At 40.5% G+C, this 23024-nt stretch overlaps 1 protein-coding gene across 1 annotated transcript; it reads right to left on the reverse strand.

Moving 5' to 3' along the window:
* Positions 1-2032: 2032 nt before the first annotated feature.
* On the reverse strand, positions 2033-23024 carry LOC117461510 (blood vessel epicardial substance-like). The gene is made up of 7 exons (XM_071206036.1): positions 23009-23024; positions 22397-22521; positions 21367-21554; positions 21097-21205; positions 19894-20061; positions 19650-19788; positions 2033-4096 (listed from the first exon to the last, which is right to left on the reverse strand). The coding sequence occupies exons 1-7, from the start codon at positions 23022-23024 to the stop codon at positions 3963-3965; spliced, it is 879 nt and encodes a 292-aa protein (XP_071062137.1). The 3' UTR covers positions 2033-3962.

The following is a 23024-nucleotide window of genomic DNA, read 5'->3' on the forward strand; positions in this document are numbered from 1 at the left end:
CGTCGGTGCCGTCTCATCATCGTCTCGTTTTCGTCATGGAAAAAAAGGTTGTTGTTTTTTTTTTTTTTTTAATATTGAAGTTAAAAGCATCAATCTGGTGCACTTTGAGAGCAAAATGAAGAGATCTATGGATACATCTCTCAACACCCATATGAAACAGAACTGTAAACAGATTTTTCCTTATGAATATTTTACAAATCACTCTCGCAACTGACAACTGTATTCTTGTTTTGTCATATAGTATTTTATAACTGTTTTTCATTTATTCTCTCTGGCTGTCCATCTCATAATGTTCACATAGAAACTAGCTGTCAATAGGAATATCATTCAGAAGAATTATAATTTCATGCAAAAAAGAGGTTGCACATTTAAATTCAGGTGTTGTTATGGCAACGGCAGTGGCCAAACAGCCACATTTACTGCTGCAAATAGGTTCAAACATCCTGTCGACACGTAAAGCAGTGGCAACTATGCCACCATTTCAGCTGACTTTTTCTCAGAAATACTGTCACATAATATCCATATATTTCAGTGCTAGGTTGATGCTAATTATGGGTAAGCAGTGGCGGACTGGCCATCGGGACGTTGCGGCACTTGCGGTACCGAGGTGGGCCGGTCGCATAAGTCACTAGCACCCCCCCCCCGTTGACAATTTACTAGCGGTATTTACTAGCGGTATTTACTAGCTTTATTTACTAGCGGTATTTACTAGCGGTACCGAGGTGGGCCGGCGGTAACGAAGTGGGCCGGTCGAGAGTCCCGGGCTGATTTTTAGTCCCAGTCCGCCCCTGACTGTAAGGCAGCTTCTAGCTTCATGTCGAACAGTAAGTCAACATTTCCCAGAGAGCTTTCTTTGAAATCACCAGGTAACGCTAAAAACATTACATTCAGATTGTATGACAAAGTGTTTATTTAATATATATATTTAATAGGCTAGCTACTTTCTAACAATTTAGTTTACCCCCGCGATTCAAAGTAACATCAACGTCGCTGTAATTTTTACAATTGCTTCCATGTTCGCATAACTTGTAAGTTTACTGACATTTACATACCTTGTTCACCTGGCTCAAGTGGTGGCTCTGGGGTTGTTGTGTGAACCACCACTTGAGAATTGTCGTATTTTTTAAGAAAAAAAGCACGGTTAATGTATTATATTATTGACTCAATAATATAATATATGACTTTGAGAGTAGGCAATCTAGGCATATTAACAACATTATTAAACATACTTATCACGGCGACGGTGTACTGAGATTATTATTTATTTTTTTGCTAGGGGGCCAATAGTGGCTGCGGGGCGCTAAGTGGTCGCTTAATGGGTCGGGCCGGCTCTTGTGCTAAGTGTGTTATCAAAAAACAAGTGAATTAATAAAGTAGAAATAGTAGTAGCGTAATTCAAGAAGTGTTTTAATTGAACTAATTAGCCTTATATGACTTATACAAATTGTAAAGACAATCAAATTTCAGCACATACCAAAAAATAAAAAACATATCTGATGATTGTTAGTAGTGTAATTACTACTGCTAAAACAACTTTATCATTCAGTTGTCATCTTATTCAATGTATACATAGAAAATATATTTGTATACATTTGACTGCTGCAGCTTAACAATGGGCAGTTATATCATTGTATATAACCTTCAATTACTTTAAAAGTCTGTCATACTTTCTCACTTGTTACTAACTGCTACTGATACATCTATTTATATCAAAATATGTAAGTCATATACATCATTCATAAGGGATCAGTCTGTCTTCCAGATGTTGACAAATAATTGTTTAAAATGTGGAACTAAAGAGAGGGCATTGTTTCTCAACCATTAGACCACATTTTTTAATTGCTGAATAAGAGATAAATTACCTATAATATAAAATGGGTGCCTTCACACTGGGTCAGCAGCTCACTGACTTCACTGTCCTGAGCTGTGCATAGATACAGTAGCACAGTGTGGCCACAGGGGGGCATCCCATGTCTAGAAATACTAGAACATTAGTGACTGACAACTCCGTTTCAACTCACTTTCACAAATCTGAAAAGCAAAGTACATTTATTTTTACAAAAGTTACAATAATAACATAATCCCAAACTTTAATATATAGCAAACAGTGTCAGGACATGTCACTCTAAATGTATATTTAACACCCACAGTGCACTCCCATGATACCCCTCACTAACAAAGATTCTGTTGTGAAAGTTGTGAAAAGTACAAATTTGTGTTTATATTTAGGAAATGTTTGTGTCTGTAATATGAAAAATATAACCATGGATTTGCATCAATGCTTATGACTTACAGAAACAATGAAAGTATGTATCTCTCTGGAAATAAAAAAAAAGCTATCAAAACACACTTTACACTGCTATTGCTGAACATCGTTAACACGAGCAGCAGACAGACAGTTAGCATTTAGCAGGTGAATATAAAGCAGCCAGATATTTTTCCATGGAGTTGGTAGAGAACAAACCAGAGCTAAACATACATTAGAGGCCACTACAGTGGACAGCTATTCAAAAGGTGTTTTCTTATATGCATGGGTTTTGATGGCATAGTTGCACATTAGCCATTACATAGGACCCTATTGCATCATCCCATACACTGCCACTCAGTGGAAAGTCAGTGTAAGTGCATGATACATTTCTCTAAACCAAGATGAACGACAGAAAGCCAGATGGACGAAATTACTCGTCGATATCTTGCCAATCCTTTTATGGAAAGCGCCCCCTGCAGGTATAACAATGTTGGTGACATCAAGTAACAACTAAGGAATCATATCATTCATAAATTATCAAAGTATTGATTTTATGTTTGCAGGAAATTATGATTAATCACCTGTCCACTAAAGTGGACGTCATGCATCACTGGCTATGTTTCAACTACAATTCATACTGCTACTGCTACTGTTGTTCTTGAAAATACTTCATTTGCAATAACTTTTTGGGCCGTAAATCAATATACTTATGTTATTATAATGTCATTTTAAGTTTGCACATCTTTATTTATAATTTTTTCAAAATGTGCATCTCTTCAGTTCAAAATGTAACCATATACTGTCCACCTGAGTGGACCTATAAATCTTTCTTTGAAAAAACTAGATTTAAAAAAAACTAATGTTCAAATCTTGTTTTTCATGCCCCAAGAGCAATACAAACACTTGGTAAAAAAGTCCTGACTGAGGTTTTCATAATTCATGCATGAAAGGGTTAACATACAAACATCTCTTCATGGTGGTAATGTTGCTTTGTGCCGCTGGATGGGCAATTGATGGAAAACATATTCATCGTATCAACTTTGTGAAGCTGCATTCACATGGTACGAGATTTGCTCTTTGCGAACTCCGAAGTTTGGCGCAAGGCCTTGCCGTAAAAACAATTAGTTAAGTTTTGTATCTATGGTTACCTCGCCTGCTGACTTGCAGCGAGTCATCTGATTGGTTGCTTGAACGAAGGTAACTGGTAAAGGAGCTTTGCGACCATTTCGAGCGATGTGACACCGAGGTGGTTCTTCGTAGTCGGGCAGCAATGCTTTCTCCATACAGTAGAAACACAACTTTTTACCGCGTATCATGTGAATGCAGCTTAATAAGATGACAATATGGGAACTTTGCGGTTTACAACATGTTCACAGAAGTCAATTATTGTAGATTCAAAGAAATAAAAATGAAAAATCTGATTTCTCTACGAATAATTGTTTTTGAATTGACATAAACATTTTGATCATCTCTTTTTATATGATTTATTTTTTAAATAACTTTGACCAAGATATTTGATTGGGTATAATAAATATGTCTGTGGTAAATGATCAGGAACATATCTTTGACCTTTCTCACTGACATGTGCTGCCAGATATCCTTTGACCCAGGTTAGTGGCAGGGCTGGTAATGTGGGCCATGCCTGTGTAAGGACCAGGCCCTGGTTGTTATAAACAGACCTACACGACACAATATGACAAGCCCCCCCATGCAGCTACACCTCCTCAGTGGTGGAGGTGCTGGGCATCCGCTGAGACTCGGAGGGGGCAGACTCCTCAAAGACGTCGTCCTCCATGCCTTCTTCTATGGGCTTCATCTTTTTGGAGGCCTTGGTGCCAGGAGATTTTTCTAAAAAGGAAAAAATAATTTTAATGTTATTTGTAAAGGTGCAGAAGCCTATTTCAAAGATATCTCAAATAATGTATGCACTGTAATTTCCCAACGTAAACATAACAGTCTGCAATGAAATGGTTGTCTCCCGTGTGCTCCATTTCCTCCATGGCGCACCGGTAACTTTCTCAACCAAAAAAAGTATTATCCCGTACTTTCATGATACACACACGTTTTTTTTAGCATAATCTCCACATATCAACACCACTTAAGCTTAAATGCAATCACCAGAAGTAAAAAGCTAAGGCTATAAACAAACTACATGACGTTGGCATGGCAACACATAACCACTGCTAAGCTAAAGGCGGTCTCATGTCACTTGTAAGCAACCGCCGTTTTTCTGACACATAGATGCTTCTGACATTCACAAGTGGAGTATTTACTGATGTATTTCATGTCGGGGAACACAATTGGAAGATCTCTCAAGCTTGTGTTAAGCATAGACCTAATTTCACCATAAACATTTTCAAAAACGGTTGACATCGAGACCAGGGAACGGAGGCTATAAAAGGTTATGTGAGGACTTGTTTCTGCACCACTCTATTGAAGTGAGAGTGTTATGTACTCATGTCAAATGTGATGTTGCCCTTTTTCATATGCAATGAGTGTGGGTCCTGCGGTGGGGGGATGGAAAGAGGAGGATGGTCTCCTGCTATCACATGTGAATGATGTATGTGCAGAGTATATCTGAAATTGAATATATTTGTTGAGGGTCTAAGGATAGAGGGTGTCGTTTTTCTCATACTGATATTCTGAACAATCTGTGCTGTTGTATTTGCTGTAAAGTGTCTCTACTGTAGGCTATTTTTATTATATGTACAGCACTTTGGCTCGACCAAAAATCGTTTATAAATGTGCTATATAAATAAAACTTGATTTGATTTGTTACATATTAATAGAATTTTAGATATTTTTTATTTGATTTTGGATTTGTGAATGGGAGAAGTAGTAGATGGAAAAAATATCAAACACTAATTATTCAAAGTAGAGCATTTCATTTTATATACGGTAATACTAAGGAGGCATACTGTAGGCCTATATGATGATATAATGTTTGACATTATTGATATTAAAAAAGTGATTTGTTTTCCATGTCATTTGTGTGTTTTTCTTATCAGAAAGTTATTTATTTGTAAGCTCCAAATCCAAATGTTTCCCTCAACGGCCTTTGTGCCCTGGCATGTGGCCTTTGCGCCCTGAAAACATTTGTGACACCAAAGGCCAAATGGCCTTGCCCCTAAAATGACGAAAATCCAAGCCTGGTGTATCGTTAAAACAAATGCAAATACAATTAGTTTTAAAAAAATCAAAATCATATGCAATAAACCAACTTTTATTCCATCCATCCATCCATCTTCTCCCGCTTATCCGTGGTCGGGTCGCGGGGGTAGCAGTTCCAGCACAGAGCCCCAAACTTTCTTTTCCCTGGCCACATCAACCAGCTCTGACTGGGGGATCCCAAGGCGCTCCCAGGCCAGCGAAGAGATATAATCCCTCCACCTGGTCCTAGGTCTACCCCTTGGTCTCTTCCCAGCTGGACGTGCCTGGAACACCTCCCTAGGGAGGCGCCCAGGTGGCATCCTAACTAGGTGCCCGAACCACCTCAACTGGCTTCTTTCGACGCGAAGGAGGAGCGGCTCAACTCCGAGTCCCTCCCTGATGACCGAACTTCTCACCTTATCCCTAAGGGAGACACCAGCCACCCTGCGGAGAAAACCCATCTCGGCCGCTTGTATCCGCGATCTCGTTCTTTCGGTCATGACCCATCCTTCATGACCGTAGGTGAGGGTAGGAACGAAAATGGCCCGGTAGACAGAGAGCTTTGCCTTCTGGCTCAGCTCCCTTTTCGTCACAACGGTGCGGTAAAGCGACTGCAATACCGCTCCCGCTGCTCCGATTCTCCGGCCCATCTCACGCTCCATTGTTCCCTCACTCGAGAACAAGACCCCGAGATACTTGAACTCCTTCACTTGGGGTAAGGACTCATTCCCTACTTGGAGTGGACAGTCCATCGGTTTCCTGCTGAGAACCATGGCCTCAGATTTGGAGGTGCTGATCCTCATCCCAGCCGCTTCACACTCGGTTGCGAACCGATCCAGTGAGTGCTGAAGGTCGCAGACCGATGAAGCCATTAGAACCACATCATCTGCAAAAAGCAGTGGTGCAATCCTTAGTCCACCGAACTGCAGACCCCCTCCCCCACGACTACGCCTCCAAATCCGATCCATGTATATTACAAACAGGATTGGTGACAAAGCGCAGCCCTGGCGGAGGCCAACCCTCACCGGAAATGGGTCCGACTTACTGCAGAGGACCCGGACACAGCTCTCGCTTTGGGAGTACAGAGATTGGATGGCCCTGAGTAGAGACCCCCTCACCCCATACTCCCGCAGCACCTCCCACAGTAACTCCCTGGGAACTCGGTCATACGCCTTCTCCAAGTCTACAAAACACATGTAGACCGGATAAGCGTACTCCCAGGCCCCCTCCAGGATCCTTGCGAGAGTAAAAAGCTGATCCATCGACAGTGAAGATCAAGTTGAAGAAGTGAGAATGCTAGAAATCATCAGGAAACTTGACCCAGAGAAGAACAACCTGATAAGATTTATTGACAATTTCTTTTTCCGAGACGTTTCTAGCCTCGCATTTGAGATGTTGGATCAGAGCCTTTTGGACTTTGTGAGAAACAGACGGAAAGCATATAGGCTTAATGAAATCCGTCCAATCACACAGCAGCTACTTGTAGCATTCAAAGCCCTGAAGAGCATTGGCGTCATTCATTCAGACCTTAAACATGACAACATCATGCTTGTGAACCACCAGAATCAGCCCTTTAGGATTAAATTGATCGACTTTGGTCTGGCCATCCCAACATCTGAAGTAGAAATTGGAACAGAAAGCAACCTCTACCATACAGAGCTCCAGAGGTGTACTTGGGCCTCACCATTTCTGAGGCCATAGACATGTGGTCACTGGGATGTATTATTGCAGAGATGTCTTTTGCTGCTTGCCTCTTCCCTGACAGCTCAAAATACTGTACTATGAAAGTCATTTGCCATCCGATTGGTCAACCAGGAGACCACTTGCTAAATGCTGGGAAGTTCACCTCCAACTACTTCATTAGGGAACTGAAAAATAGTCCAGAGTGGAGATTTAAAACGCTAGAGGAGTACAAGGAAGGAACCGGTGTCGAGCCCGACATTTCAGAGTGTGTTTTAGACCAGTATTCAAGTTTGGATGAAGCAATTGAGGATTACGCAGAGGAAAAGGGCAGAGTTGAGTTGAAAGACAGGATGGTCTTTGTACAACTGCTTAAAAGGTTACTTGACCTGGATGCTAACTCGCGAATCACACCCGAGCAAGCCCTGACTCACAGCTTTGTAACAATGGATCACCTGGAAGAGGACCTGGACTGCAGCCCTTATGTTGCAGATGCTGTTAGGTGGATGACCATCTGCAGACTGGACCATTCTGATTCATCGGATGTTGCAAACAATTCTGAAACATTTCAGGTAGAGAAAGAAGACATAATCTCCAGCAAGTCTGCAGACTATCAAGTATTGGACTTTATTGGAGAAGGAGGATTTGGCAAGGTTGCAAAATGTGTCAACCTAAAAACCTCAGAGATTATAGCCATTAAGATTCACAAAGACAGTGAAGATCAAGTTGAAGAAGTGAGAATGCTAGAAATCATCAGGAAACTTGACCCAGAGAAGAACAACCTGATAAGATTTATTGACAATTTCTTTTTCCGAGACGTTTCTTGCCTCGCATTTGAGATGTTGGATCAGAGCCTTTTGACTTTATGATAAACAGAGAGAAAGCATATAGGCTTAATGAAATCCGTCCAATCACACAGCAGCTACTTGTAGCATTCAAAGCCCTGAAGAGCATTGGCGTCATTCATTCAGACGTTAAACATGACAACATCATGCTTGTGAACCACCAGAATCAGCCCTTTAGGATTAAATTGATCGACTTTGGTCTGGCCATCCCAACATCTGAAGTAGAAATTGGAACAGAAAAGCAACCTCTACCATACAGAGCTCCAGAGGTGAACTTGGGCCTCCCCATTTCTGAGGCCATAGACATGTGGTCACTGGGATGTATTATTGCAGAGATGTATTTTGGTACTTGCCTCTTCCCTGGCAGCTCAGAATACTGTAGTATGAAAGTCATTTGCCATATGATTGGTCAACCAGGAGACCACTTGCTAAATGCTGGGAGGTTCACCTCCAACTACTTCATTAGGGAACTGAAAAATAGTCCAGAGTGGAGATTTAAAACGCTAGAGGAGTACAAGGAAGGAACCGGTGTCGAGCCCGACATTTCAGAGTGTTTTCAAACCAGTATTCAAGTTTGGATGAAGCAATTGAGGATTACGCAGAGGAAAAGGGCAGAGTTGAGTTGAAAGACAGGATGGTCTTTGTACAACTGCTTAAAAGGTTACTTGACCTGGATGCTAACTCGCGAATCACACCCGAGCAAGCCCTGACTCACAGCTTTGTAACAATGGATCACCTGGAAGAGGACCTGGACTGCAGCCCTTATGTTGCAAATGCTGTTAGGTGGATGACCATCTGCAGACTGGACCATTCTGATGCATCGGATGTTCCTGTCAACAATCACGAAACTGAATCGAGTGGTGGAGAGAAAGACATGGAAATATCCTGTAATGCAGACGCACGGCCAGATGGTTTCTGTCAAGATCCTCCTATTACATATTGTAGGAAAAGCTCACAGAAAGAGCAACCCAATTCAAATCTAGAGAAGTCCAACGAGAAATAATCCCCTTTGCTCTATCAAAATCAGTCATATTGAAACCAAAACACCTAGAAAGTAATTGAAAAGAAATATCTAATGTCATCTAATGGATTGTAAAAAAATGTTTTCCTCTGCTGAAGTTGGGTTTTCTCCAGGTACACTGGTTTTCTCCCGCATTAAAAATAAATGTAAAAAAATACGAGCACAATCCTAAAACATAATATAGATATGTGAAACCCCCCAGATAGACCAATCCGAAGCTTTCAAATAAGGATCCAGACCCTAAACAGAAAGCCCCTTAATTTCCCCCTCACCGCACAGAGCTCTGTCTCATTACATTACATTGCATTTAGCTGACGCTTTTATCCAAAGCGACTTACAATAAGTGCATTCTACCAGGAAGATACAAACTTGAAAACAAATCATATAAGGACATCAGGGGCCTATATTGCGAACCTGGTTCAACCTAACCTGGATATGTTTGAGTTAGCCGGTTGGCCTAATCCAAAACATACGCGCTCTCGCTAAACTGTCCTACGACGCTGGTTATCAAGTGGATCGCTCAAGCCAGCCGTGTCCTATCTAGTTAGGTGCGCGTTCACATGAAAGGGGTGGTATCTGGAGCATTCGACCAATCACAAACATGGAGAAGCGTACTGACAGCGCAGCGTCATACTTCCTGAATGAAAAGTGAACTTTAATATTAGTCAAAAATGAAGAAGTTAAACTTTAAACATCCATGACTTAAACACTTTATCCAGGATAAAAGCCACATAGCTGCACCTGCAAGGTGAATACAGCTGGTAAAAGAAAAAGTGTTTGAATGCGTACATTAACAGGTTTATGATATCACTGCCCGTCTAAGACACGATCTGACTTTAATTACATTTGTCTCGAGTGTTTCGTCAACTTATGTGTTGCTTAAAATAATACTTCTGCATACAGTATGTGACACTGTGAGTGTTGCACGGCCAGATACGGCTCAGCTGACTCAGATAATAAAATATATGATACATTATGAAGTGATATGCCGCGGACTGTACTTAATGTACTCTGATCCGGTTACTTATGTTGTGGCCGATATTTAAGTAAGCTTTCTTAACGCTAATGTTATAATAGTCAGATTGCTCTGAAGATGGGAGGTGATTCTATTAATGTTCACGTTCACACAGTCGGTGATTTTTGCCGACCGTCTTTCCTGCGACGGCAGCTTTTCTGTATTTCCTTTCTCCTGTAATATGACTTGATCGCTTTAAACTCCGCACACTGAGCTCTGATTGGTCAGCAGGCGGTGCTTTCACTGAGTTGAGCTCTTAGCCTGCAACCTAACCTGGTCCCGACCAGGTTAGCTGCTTAGCATATATTACCATGGAGATCTAGCCTGCTAAAAAGAGAACCAGCTTCGTAGGACCGGAAAGCCGGAGTTTTCCCTGAATTTAGCCGGCTAAGCGAAAATCCTGCTTCGCAGTATACCCCCCAGGTTTCATAGAGCCAAAACATTTCAAGTGCTACTCAACTGGCTTTAGATAAGCCAGTCCTTTATTAGTATATAAGTGCTTTGTTAGCAATTATTTGTCTCGTGTTATTGGTACATACCCCCATGGCTGCTGCTGTCTCACGGTCTACACAATCAGCATGGTTCGGATTCTAGCTGGGGCCAGAACATTAAATTAAACAATACTGCAGATACAGCACAGATTATATTGGTTTTGCTGCAGTGTCTTTTGCTTAGAGTTGTTATATGTATTTTCTGTATTTCTATATTTCACAATCACAATCTGTTTGAATACTTTAATTGTTTTATTTATTTGTGCAAATAAAAATAAAAATCTCAATTCCACTACATTGAGTATATTTCAACATTAATGAGTATCGAATCAAATATTGTGTTTTAGAAAAATGTTTTTAAGGCAGACATATAAATCATCTCATGTATGCTGATTGCTACCAGCTCTTTTAAACCTGATAATCTATTACAAAACTGAAAGAACAGAACATACAATATAAGGCCTTTTTTAAATGTATTGGTCGAATTGGTTAAGGCCCATTGTAAATTCAGCCTGATCTTTCCTCAGAGCAGCAGCCGCACACCTTTAGTAAATCTGCCAAAAATGCCACATTATTGACCCGAAAGTACACAAAAAGCAGACTCAGACGCTCGCCAGGGTCCTGACATGCTCCACGCTTTGAAATATTACCGATAGCTGCTACGGTTTTCAACAAAAGTTAGAAATGTAAGAGGTTTATTCCTCATTCAGAAGAATGGAAAGGCTCTCCTTTCACAGCACATCTCCATAGAAACATTTGATCTCTGGGCTCGTGTACACAGGTGTTTGATAACCTCGTCACCATGGTAACCTTTGATCTCTGGGCTTGCACACACACAGGTGTTTGATAATGTCATCACCTCAAACACAAACACACAAGACGCTTCTCAATACTCAAATTTCCCCTCCCCGACTCATCGACTCCTCGGTCCTCCGGTAGTGACCCGGAAATGAATTTCAGCGCGCCATTTTGAAGGACATCTCATTTCTCTAAATGCACACCGAGGACCGAGCATCGAGCGTCGAGGAGGCTCTCTGGAGGAGCTCTAACCGAGGATACACTGATGGGCTGAAGTCGAATAGTCCATTTAGCTTAGGAACCTTCCTAAAGGAGTGAAATGACCCGGAAGTCCCTCAGTGGCAGCCATGATAAGTGCCGTTCGAATTCTCTAGAATGATGAGAATGATAGGAAAGGAGGTTTCAAACTTCCTTTATAACCTCCTTTAGCTTAGGAACCACTGGACTTCCCTAACCGACAGGAGAAGCGAAAATGCTGCCCCACAATGCCTTGCAGCCGCAGCATTTGCCGTCACTCAACAGTCGGCCGTTCACGGAAACAACCGATTATGACCGATAAATGATATCATGAAAGTTACGGTGCTTATTAAGCTTTTTAAAACATAGGTGGTAAGTTGCCAAAGTGCTTTGTTTTGAACGTTCATCAGTATTATAATCAAAAAGAGAAATATGAACGTTAGTTTTCACTGAAATTATCAAATAAAGCCAACATTTCAGTCTTTACTGAGCTGTGTGGGGTTTGTTCAACTTCTAAAAGATGTTTGAATGGTGATATACACAGTGATAGATGTTAAGGACTAACGTTTATAATAAATACATCTGTATTGATTTTAAGACCTTTAGTTCATACAATCATACGTATTGGGATCATTGGTATTAATGTGGACCGGAGGGAGAGGGTGACGAGCATACTGTAAGTTTCACTTTCCTTTTTTATTTCAATTCCAACTTTGGTCATGAAGAATATGTTTCTCTGTTGTCCCCGTTCATAAAGCAAAGCAGCAGCATCAGAGCACGGTGCAGAGTCTCTCGATGAGTTTACAGTAGTCCCTCGTTCTTATTAAACATCCATGTTGTAGTCCGCTGTATAGAAAACTGTGGTTTCCATAGTTTCCCCACAGCAGCAGACGCACACAATGACGTCCGCTGGCGCATCATAAACACGTCGGATACTGAAAGTGCATTCGGATTCTCTAAAGTACCGCAGTCTCTTCTCCTAAGTCCTTTTGAATTCTCCTATCCACTATCCCTTAACCCCGTGACGTTTCACTCAGAGGTCAAGGAATAGACGATAGGGTTAGAATTTAGGAGCTGATTTTTAAACTATCCGACTGCAGCCATGGTTCCTCCACGGCTCCTCCGCGGATGCATTTCCAGGAACGGTGGAGGCGTGACGCACGGCCGGACTTCTCTCAGCCAATGACAGCTCTGCATGCAACCCCTGGATATTATTTTAGAAACTGCTTTCATCGCGTCGCGATGTTTACAGTGATAACAGCTGTGAGGCCCGTGCAGAAAGCAGAGCAGTGTGTAGAATCACTCAGTATAACAGGCCTACTCTCTTTATTTGCCGTAGTTTAGTAGATATCTACAAACAAAGAGTCGATATTTTTCTAAGACCATTTAGTGCTTCACATAATAAAATACACAACGACTGTAGCCTGATTATGCTTTAGGAGCTGTAGGTGTGTGTGGTACAGTGTGTGTGTGTGTGTGTGTGTGTGTGTGTGTGTGTGTGTGTGTGTGTGTGTGTGTGTGTGTGTGTGTGTGTGTGTGTGTGTGTGTGTGTGTGTGTGTGTGTGTGTGTGTGTGTGTGTGTGTGTGTGTGTGTGTGTGTGTGTGTGTGTGTGTGTGTGTGTGTGTGTGTGTGTGTGTGTGTGTGTGTGGTACAGTGTGTAGGTGTGTGTGTGGTACAGTGTGTAGGTGTGTGTTGTACAGTGCGTAGATGCGGCGGACAGACGGGTCTCAGTTGGTTTGGTGTCCTCTGCTTACTTTTAATACTTGCAAATACAACTTTTGGCCCGTAATTTCAATTCCCCATTTCAGCGACAAGAGAGGGGGGGGGGATATATCCAGTCTCTGATTGTGTTACGTTATTATGAGAGTGCTCTCATACTTTAAATTGTATATATTTATATAAATATATTTGTGTCTGTGTGTCCGCATCTGTAGCCTGTTATTGTCTCATTATACCGCACTCTCAATGAATTCAAAGTAAATATGTGGGGGAACAATGTTCAGCTGATCTAACAGAGATTATAAAATATGACAAAACACTCGACAGCTGATGCAGCTGTTGCCACGTAATAATGAACGGACGTCGCTTTAATATGACCGCTCAGAGGAGAGGAGTTCTCATTTCTTTAAACGTCTGCTGCTTCCCCTCCTCTCTCCTCGGTTCCCCTCCTCGGTCCTCCGCTCGCATCTCCTGTGGGCGGGACTAAGTCTCGAGGAGGGGAGTCGAGGAGGGGAAATTTAAGAATTGAGAAGCCTCTACAGACTGGAGTATAACAAACTCTCTCAGCCTATTATTTTCTCTCTGATGGAGACTTCATACTGACTTCAACATGTTCCACATATGTTATACATTATTGGTGACGTTTGGTTTTAGTTCAAACTAGGACCGGGACTTTAACGCGTTAATTAAGATTAATTAATTACACAAAAATTAACGCGTTAAAAAAATTATTATTATTATTTTTGCACAGCGGAACGTTTCTCACTGGATGAGTTTCAGGCGTACCGATTATACTGGAGCACCAACTAACGTTCATGACTTCAGCATGGGACTTCAAACAACAACAAACCACGGTGAACAATAGTCAAACATGAACGAACAAGCTGATGAGACCGAGGCCATCTAGTATTTAGCTCGGGCAATGAAGCCTCACCTGCTGGTTGCCCGATCGGGCAATCTATTATGCCAGTATCATGCAGCTCGCGGATCCAGTAATGAGTGACCCGACAGTAAAACTAAACATATCTATAACTAGTTTAGGTAGTTTGAGAGGTAATTAAAATAGCTACGTGTGATATTCTAACCTGAAGTGTGTGTTTTGTTCCGCTCACCGCTGCATGTGGTTATGCAGAGCTGCGTGTCGAGTCTCGACTCGTCAGCAGCAGCTGATCTCTCTCTCCCGTCAGATTAGACTTCACTCGCGTTTATGTCCATATCGATCAGATCCAGCTAGTTCTAGCTAATGATAGGACTACCTGCGTATTAAAAGACAACTACACAATAAGTGTCGCTATGCAACTGGATGAGGCCACAAAGTATAGCGCAGCATTATGCATTTGTTTACATGCCCACCGGAACCCCGAGGCATTACCAACAGACCAACGCACAATCAACCCATACAGGACATCTCTTTCTCCACATTACGTGTTCGACATTAGAGTTGACTATTCTTGTCTGTCACATACTCTTCTTGTCTGTCACATAAGTGGCGCAACTGAAGTGGTATTGCTCTAAAGGGAAATTATTTTGACCGAAGATATTTAGATTTGCCGGCTAACGGGAACTCTGACGTGTGCTTCGCGGATGCGCTCGGCTCCTCTCGACTGCTGCTCGGGTCTGCTCGGTCAGCTTCCGGGTGAGGAGGCATTCGTTCGACCAACTTACAGTAGTTAACATTACAAACATTTTTAACAAGGGCCATAATACTGTAAATAATGTTTGTTTTGGCAGTTATAACTGAATGTAATGTTTTCTACTTTTCCTACGAGTCCCGGCTCTAAAAAATATATATCAACTCAATCAATGATAAATATGCTTTTTTTAAATATTGTGAACAAATCCATTTGAAATCAGATGACATTTTTATTCAACAGCTGAAACATATTTCTTTTGGATAATTAACGACATCTCCCTTTAACCCTTTTATTATTTAATATTATATATATCTTTTAATATATTTATTTAATATTTATTAATATTTTATTGTAATTCTTCATTGTGTCATATAATAATAATAAACTAGCTTTATGTATACAGTATAGCACGTGCAGCTCAAAGTGCTTTACAAAATGGCACATCACAAGTTAAAGATAAACAACAAGAAATTCCCGTCAGATCAGATGTTAAGACCTTTGCAGATAAATGCAGCAAAATATAACATTTTAACAGGTTAAGAGACAAAAGGAGGTAAAAGGTATGATAATACAAATAAAATACAATAAAATAAATAATGATTTCTCTCGGAAAGATTAGACACAAGACAACCGAATAGATGCAAAAATATAAAACCCTATAAAATAAAGTGAACATATAGGTACAACAGAAATACAAATAAAAAGATAATAGTAATAAAAACGTCACAATTCTAATAAAGGTTAAACGATTAAAATATTTCAAAACAAACGTAAAAAGACGTTTAGCTATTAAAACTGTTCAATAAATAATATAAGATACAACCCTTTAAGACCTATAAAATAAATAAAACAATATAAAAGTAGGTAAATAATACAGCCCCACCTAGTGTCAGCAGAAAGTATTACAAATAATGATTACAAAAAAATAGATTAAAAAATAATATATATAAAATATATGTTTAATCATCTGATTCGTCTGTACATTGCTGTTTTAGTCTGTGTTCTTCTAATTAGTGTCTACAGTGTGTGCCTATTGAGCTGTTTAGAGCCATGTGGGACAAAACCATAGGACAAAACCCGATCCTGCCCCTCCCTCTCATTGTCTCAGAGATAAATGCACATTTTGTTCAGCCGGATAATATCCACATGTCTACCCTACTTTTATAATTTTCGAAATCATAAATCTATTGATTATATTTATGATAGACTTTTGAAACTACAAGAAGATAAGGAGGACTTTTACAAAAAAGTAATAGAGATGTTTGTCCAGAGGGATAGTCAAATGGACTTAATCTTCAAGTCAAGGTAAGACTGCAATTTTATTGAAAATGGGATCTTATAAGAGAGAACAATTCAATATTTCAATGATAAAATTACATGTTTTGGGTATCCTTCTGTTGAACTGTTAAAATTAAGTGAAGCATCAGACAAAAAAAGCTTTTTAAAATAATATTATATTTTGATTTGGGTCAAAATATAATATTTGTAAACCTGAAGAGTCAGTGCCAGTGCCTCACCAGCCATGAACCTCACTGCAGAAGCTTATAGACATCTGAGTTTTTTGTGCCCCACCACTTTTGTACATATAGAAACGCCACTGGTAGTGTGTTCCATGAGTGGGTTATCTGTTGTACATTTTTAGATTGTTCTCTTACTTATCCTACCTGCATTTCTTGAAAACGTTTATCCTCTGCATACTGTGTGCAAAATAGTTTTAACGATTGACCTGAATTACATTTCTTGTTTTCTCTCTACAGTATATTGTGGTGTATGCCATATTGCTCTTTGAGCTTAGTTTAAATAATGTTGTTGTTATCTATTTAAAATGAAGCACTAAACAGAAGCTATATTAGTACTGTAGGCACATTTTATATACAACATTAGTATGATTCTTTGCTATGCTTTTTGCTACATACAAGTGGTTGCTCACTGTCTATTTTCAAATGTATTATCAACTGTGAGTACACACACACACACACACACACACACACACACACACACACACACACACACACACACACACACACACACACACACACACACACACACACACACACACAGGGCGAGTGGATGTGTTTCCATTACCACCCTGCTGAAAAGAGAAGCTGCTCTTCAGGACTAAAAGCATTTTGAAGAGTAACACTACTGCATGTGGTTTGAATCTGTTTCCAGGCTACTACATATACAAATATTTTTAGGGGAATATTAATGATTGATGTCACTTGGGTTTAACAAAAACTGTTTGTAGAATGAGGAAGTGGACATCTTGAGATAAAAGCTGTCAAGAGCTTATGCCAAGATGAAGTAGCTTGCAATTCAGTAAATATCTCATGTACATTCACGTCTATTCCCACTGGCAGCACATAGACTGGTTTCATTTCAGTGGGCTACTTCAGCACTGCAGCATTGCTCTTCCATTAAGGTGTGGGTAATCGAAAGGGACAGCATGAAAAAGAAAGCAGCAGGAGTGAAGATATGCTGAGCTCTAAAACATCTTCCTGATACATTTCCATATGTTTCCATGTGCACCACTACTGATTGTGCTTCAGCCTTTCTGTGATACATCTGTAATCTTCAGCCCAATATGAAGTTATCAGGTGTAGCTCATCAGACTTGCCAGAGCCCAGCTCCCCTTTGAAATATATGCTTGATAAAATATCCTTCCCTTAATATCAGAGGCGGACAATATGTGTGATATCAATCAATCAATCAATCAATGTGTATTTATATAGCCCAATATCATAAATGTTACATTTGTCTCATATGTCATCTTATGCTACACTCCCAGGTGTATATCTGCCCCTTAAACACACAATGATCCACTCTTTACTGACTGAACCGATAAGCATAATATACATTCGTATTTGCATATGGGTACCTGGTTCTTGGCATTTTGGATTTACTTCTAACATGTAACTTTTTGTTGTTGATTTTTTATCTTCACGTTCATCTGTATATTTGTCTTACTCTCTAATGCTGGTTTATTTTTATTTCTATTTTGAGATGTTTCTATTTTAGAATTGTTTATTTCTACTATTTATGCCTTGTTTTGTTTTATGCTGCTGATAAGAAAACATTTCCCCAAATTGGGATTAATAAATTACATTTTATTTTAACTGAGATTTGGTTCCCAATGCTAAAGTAGAGTTTACTACAAGGTGTACTTTGTACGATACGATATGATCAGACAAATATTAATCGTGATTGACAGATCAATACCACATCTTTGGTTGTACTAAAATACATTAACATTGGTGGGTTTTTTTATCCATTAAGAGCATTTTGTTTAAAGGTCCCATGTCATGGCCATTTACACTGATCATAATTCCATTGTTGTGGTCTACTAGAATACATTTATACTGTGCAATTTTCCAAACTCACATTGGTTTCACATACAGCATCTCTGTAAAGTATGTGTATTCACTCTCTCCACTAAACGGCTCGTTGCAGCTCTTTAGCTGCCCTCCCTGTGAGCTCAGTGTGCTCCGATTGGTCGGGACCAGTCGGGACGTTGTGAATCACGCTAAGCTCCGTGGAGGTGTGATTTCCTTGTTTAGCGATACACAGCGAAACACAGCCAAACTCACCCTGAGCACACACAAAGTCACAGCCGAAGTAAAAACAATAAGTGTGGCTTGATATTGAGTAAGAAAAAGGTTGATAAACGCTGTGAGAATGGGTCTGCAGAGAGGATTTCGCCGCAATCCCAACTGTCTGTTATCACTCAGCCTGCAGCCAGGGAGGAGAGATCAGCAGAGCTGCCTGCACTGAGTGGGTGAGGAAGTCCGTGGATTGGTCAATTTGGACCAATCAGCGGGGGCTTTACGTAACGGCTCCGCGGACGTAACGTAACGGCTCCACGGATTGGTCCATTTCGTTCCGGGGACGACATGACATCATGATGTACCCGGAAGAATCAAATGGACAGTGACGTATCTCCAACGAGGCGTTTTGGGGAGGTATTTTCTGTGTTAGAGTTTTACTCCCTACATGGTGTACTTTGAGGGTTTTGACTGCAGACCGTTTACATGCATAAAAACCTTCATAACACACAAGGGGACGGGTCATAACCGGAAAAGCATGACATGTCACCTTTAAATGATGTGTTTTGATGGCCAGAATTATCAGCCCAATTAATATCATAGCTAGCTAGCATGATATATTTGGAAGCACCTAGCTAACCAAGGTACAACACACGTTAGCTGGTCAATTCTCCAGCTCCCCCTCTCGTCCAAGTACGGTCACCTCTGGTTCCTAAAACTAGATGCCTGGGCCGAAAGGCAGAAATCAAGGCTTCAGAATGGCCCAAAACCAATGGGTGATGTCACCGTGACAACATACACCTCTTTCATACAGCCTATGGTTAACAGGAAGTTCGCCAAACGTTGAAAACATTTTCTGTTTTCAGGCCAAACTGTTGTACAACTACCTTGTCAGTCTGTAACGTCAGTTGGGCCCAAAAATACTTTCCCCATTGACTTATTAGGAATGAGACATCTGTAAATCATCATACTATTTTTATGAAGGCGAGTCAACTACAGAGTACAATCACTTGAAAAGCCACAATATATCATTGAGGCATAAACATTGTAAAACACACTAAAACTGAATGTAGAGTTATTTTCCCTATCCATTCATTTGATTTGCACGGAGAATGGAGGCAGGACCCAGTTCTCTTTATACATCCATGTTTTCAAAAGGGAAATCAATCAATGGAATTATTTACTGTAAACTGGTGTGCTGTAACAGAGTATTGGGTAACGGTCACATGGAAAGACAGTAAAACATGTTGTATGATAATGTGACTTACGTGATGATCCCGCAGAACCTCTTTGAAGAATCTGGTTCAGAACATCTTCAGTGTCGCTGGTGCTCGCCATACTGTTCCTCATCTGCATCATAGACAGCTGAGAGCATAGGCTGGGCTGACGGTCCATCTTCTTCAACGCCTGGGACCCACCATCATCATCATCATCATCAACAACACCGTCATCACAATCATCATCATTATCAATACAAAGTGTGCATAGTGTTTTCTTTAGAAGTGGACCCACCTTGTCACTGAGTGTGGGGTCGTTCAGAGAGTACAGTTTGTTGGTGATGTCTTTGCCAATGAGGTACCTGAACACCTCATTGAGGAAGGTGTCTGACTCCAGGAAGAAGGTGAGCCTCTCTCGAGACCAACACAGGTACTTACAGTTCTCCTCTGCCACGATGGTCACCTATTCATCAGACACAGAAACATCTGAAACTAGAATTGGATGAGCTCTCCAATCAGTAGAGACACTTCTGATCTATTGTTCTTTTTACCACTGCAATCATTAACCTGTTGAGCCCTGAGCTGTTTTTCAGGTCTCAGGCTCGAAAAGGACATTCCCAGAACAAATGACTATATCTTCACTTCTAAAAGGGGTACATTCATCATCTTTTTTCTCTAAGCAAGGTTACATCTGTGAGTTGGATGTAGACGTGTCAGAATCAATATAGAATTGTTTTATTTTAAAGGAAATTCAGATTGAACAAAGTAAAAAAATGTAAATGATAGTTTCCATCCAAATAAAAAACATTACTTATGGTGAAAACCACCCTTGAATGATGGGATAGTAAACTAAAAGCTTTAGGAATCCAAACTATAACATATAATAAGTACCCTGTATCAGGATGGATGCAAAACAAGTGAAATTTGACCTTTTCAGAGAGATTTAGAAAAAGAAACTCACTTCTGGGGTCATTTGGGTGCATTTTCCATATCTCTGGAACCAATCGTTTGATTTTGATGATTGACACCTCTTTTTAACCGTTAGAGCCAATAGAATCGAGGGGAAGCCCCTAAAATCCATCTAAACATTACCCATTGGTGAATAGAGTGATGCACAGCCAGAATGCCCAAAACCGGAAGCTGTCATACACTCTCGTAGCTATCATAATAGCTATACATGAAAACTCAGTTTTTGCCATAAATATGAGGATGGATTATCAATAATCATTTCAAAGGGACACAGACACATTGGATTAACCTATGGACTAACCTTCAGCAGCGTTTTTATCGTTGTAATGCCATTGAACACAACTTTTGATCAGAACAACAACAAAGGTGAGACAACCGTTTTTGCTCCGTAAAGCTAAGTGGGTATGACACATTAATAGGTGTTTAATTTTAAGAAGCCCTGAGACACAGTTTCGTGAAAGAAAACCCCGCAGCCCCCGCAGGTTAAGGTGTAGATTGTTTTCCTTTATCCAAAAGATGTTATTCATACCTGAAACTTCTCTCCTCTGTGCATCTCAGTGGACCTGAACTCTGGAGAGTCAATGAATGCATTTGTATAGATGTTGTGCAGGAAGTGGCTCCTGTATGATACCTTCATCCTGTCACGCAGAAACAATATGGTCAAATTTACAAAAAAGATATTCCATGCACATTTTATTCCAGAGAAAACGTTCACTTCAAATCCATTTTGTGGAATTAGGGTTAGGGTTAGGGTTACTGTGAAATCTCGTAGACATAGAGGCAAACAAACTTGACATACTTTCCCTTGAGGAGAATGCTGAGGCGTTCGTCCACAGAGGTCTTGTCCTCTGCAGCGTAGGCCTGGCCCTTCTTCAGAGTCTGGATGGTGCAGAACTGTCCTGTGAGCCTCTGGAACAGAGCCTCCTTCACATGCAGCGGCTCAAACATCCGCTTGTAGACCGACCGAAGCTCCCTGTCGATCTTAATCTGCCAGAGCAAAGACACATTTACACTTTATTTTCATTTTAGGTCAAAAGAGGCGTCAACTAGTTAACTAGTGAACATTTTGCCTTTACTAGTTAACTAGTGAGTGATTCTGGCTGCTACAAAAGAAGCACAACTAGTTAACTAGTGGCATACATTAGTCTGCACTAGTTAACTAGTTGTGCTTCTTTTGTGTAACTAGTTAACATGTCAGAGCTTTTGCAGCGCACTAGTTAACTTGTAAGACTTTTAGGGTAACTAGTACGGTCAGAGGGCCACTAGTTCATCAAAAAGCTTACACGTTGGGACTTTGGCGTTACTAGTGCTGCTCCTGGCGTCACTAGTAAGGCATACGTGGTAACTAGTCGGACAAAAGTGCCACTAGTTGCTGAAAAAGAGCGACTAGTGAAATGTTTTATTTAACTAGTAAAGCAGAGTGCCTAACTTGTTTGACCATATATCTAACAAGTGAAAACTAGTGGAGGCCGCTGCCGTCTGATATCAAGGAAATTGAATAAATACTCAAATGGCTTGCCATACGAGCTTTAATGAAACACAGAGACCCAGACATAATAGTACTGTATCATATTATTTTCGAATCAATCATTTTTCAATTTTTTTTTAAATAACCATTTTTCCTCCTGGTCTCTCGCGCCCCCCCTGTCATGCCTCTGCGCCCCCCACTTTGAGAACCACTGCTCTGACCCCTTGGTGGCAGCGACACATTTGTTCTGCATGTCATTACCATAAAGCAGGACGATATGCTGCTTCCTGCCTGAGCCAGTATTTTCATTCGGTGAAACGGCCTGAATGTAAGGCCACGTGAACGATGATGCAGAACTCACCGGCCTGCGCTTGTACAGCAGGAAGAACAGATGCAGGAAGTTGACGAGCAGAAACACCACGTTCCACACCATCACATCCAGGTTGCAGCGGTACAGGGTGGCCCACACGATGAAGAGAGCGCATCCTGCCGGGTCAGAGACACAGAGCACACGGGTTTAGGGGAGGATACATTTTGACAATGAATGAACTACTTCTCCAATCAAAGTTCAATATTCAGTCTTGTTTAGTATCCATTCACGGAGAAACATCATGTGAAGCTACTGTATTGGTCATTTCTAGAAGTACATTTACAATATCACCAAAACAAATAAAGAACCAATACAGGATGCAGCACAGACATGCAAAGACAACGAGTAAAAGAAAGAATATAACGAAGCATTACACAAAAATAATACAAATAAAAAAGGCAACTTATTTCCATAGCAACCAAAATGCTGTTTTTAGATCACAGAATTGTGAATGATTAGATAGACATCCACAAGTCTGGATTTAAGTTTTGAAGCTCACGCTATAGACCTTTATGTTAGAAACAGTAAAGAAACATGTCAATATGAGTGTGACTTGAACATTATTTTAATTTCCAGGTTCATATTTGTATGTTGTGTCTCTACTGTGACAAGTCTCCAT

The sequence above is a fragment of the Pseudochaenichthys georgianus genome, chromosome 16 (assembly GCF_902827115.2).
Source record: "Pseudochaenichthys georgianus chromosome 16, fPseGeo1.2, whole genome shotgun sequence".
Lineage (NCBI taxonomy): Eukaryota > Metazoa > Chordata > Actinopteri > Perciformes > Channichthyidae > Pseudochaenichthys > Pseudochaenichthys georgianus.

Coding starts and splice junctions, on each gene's coding strand:
- LOC117461510 (XM_071206036.1), bottom strand. Junction 21,555..22,396: donor TGCTGTACAAGCGCAGGCCG/GTGAGTTCTGCA, acceptor TTGCTCTGGCAG/ATTAAGATCGACAGGGAGCT. Junction 4,097..19,649: donor AGGTTCTGCGGGATCATCAC/GTAAGTCACATT, acceptor TTTCCTTTTTAG/AAAAATCTCCTGGCACCAAG.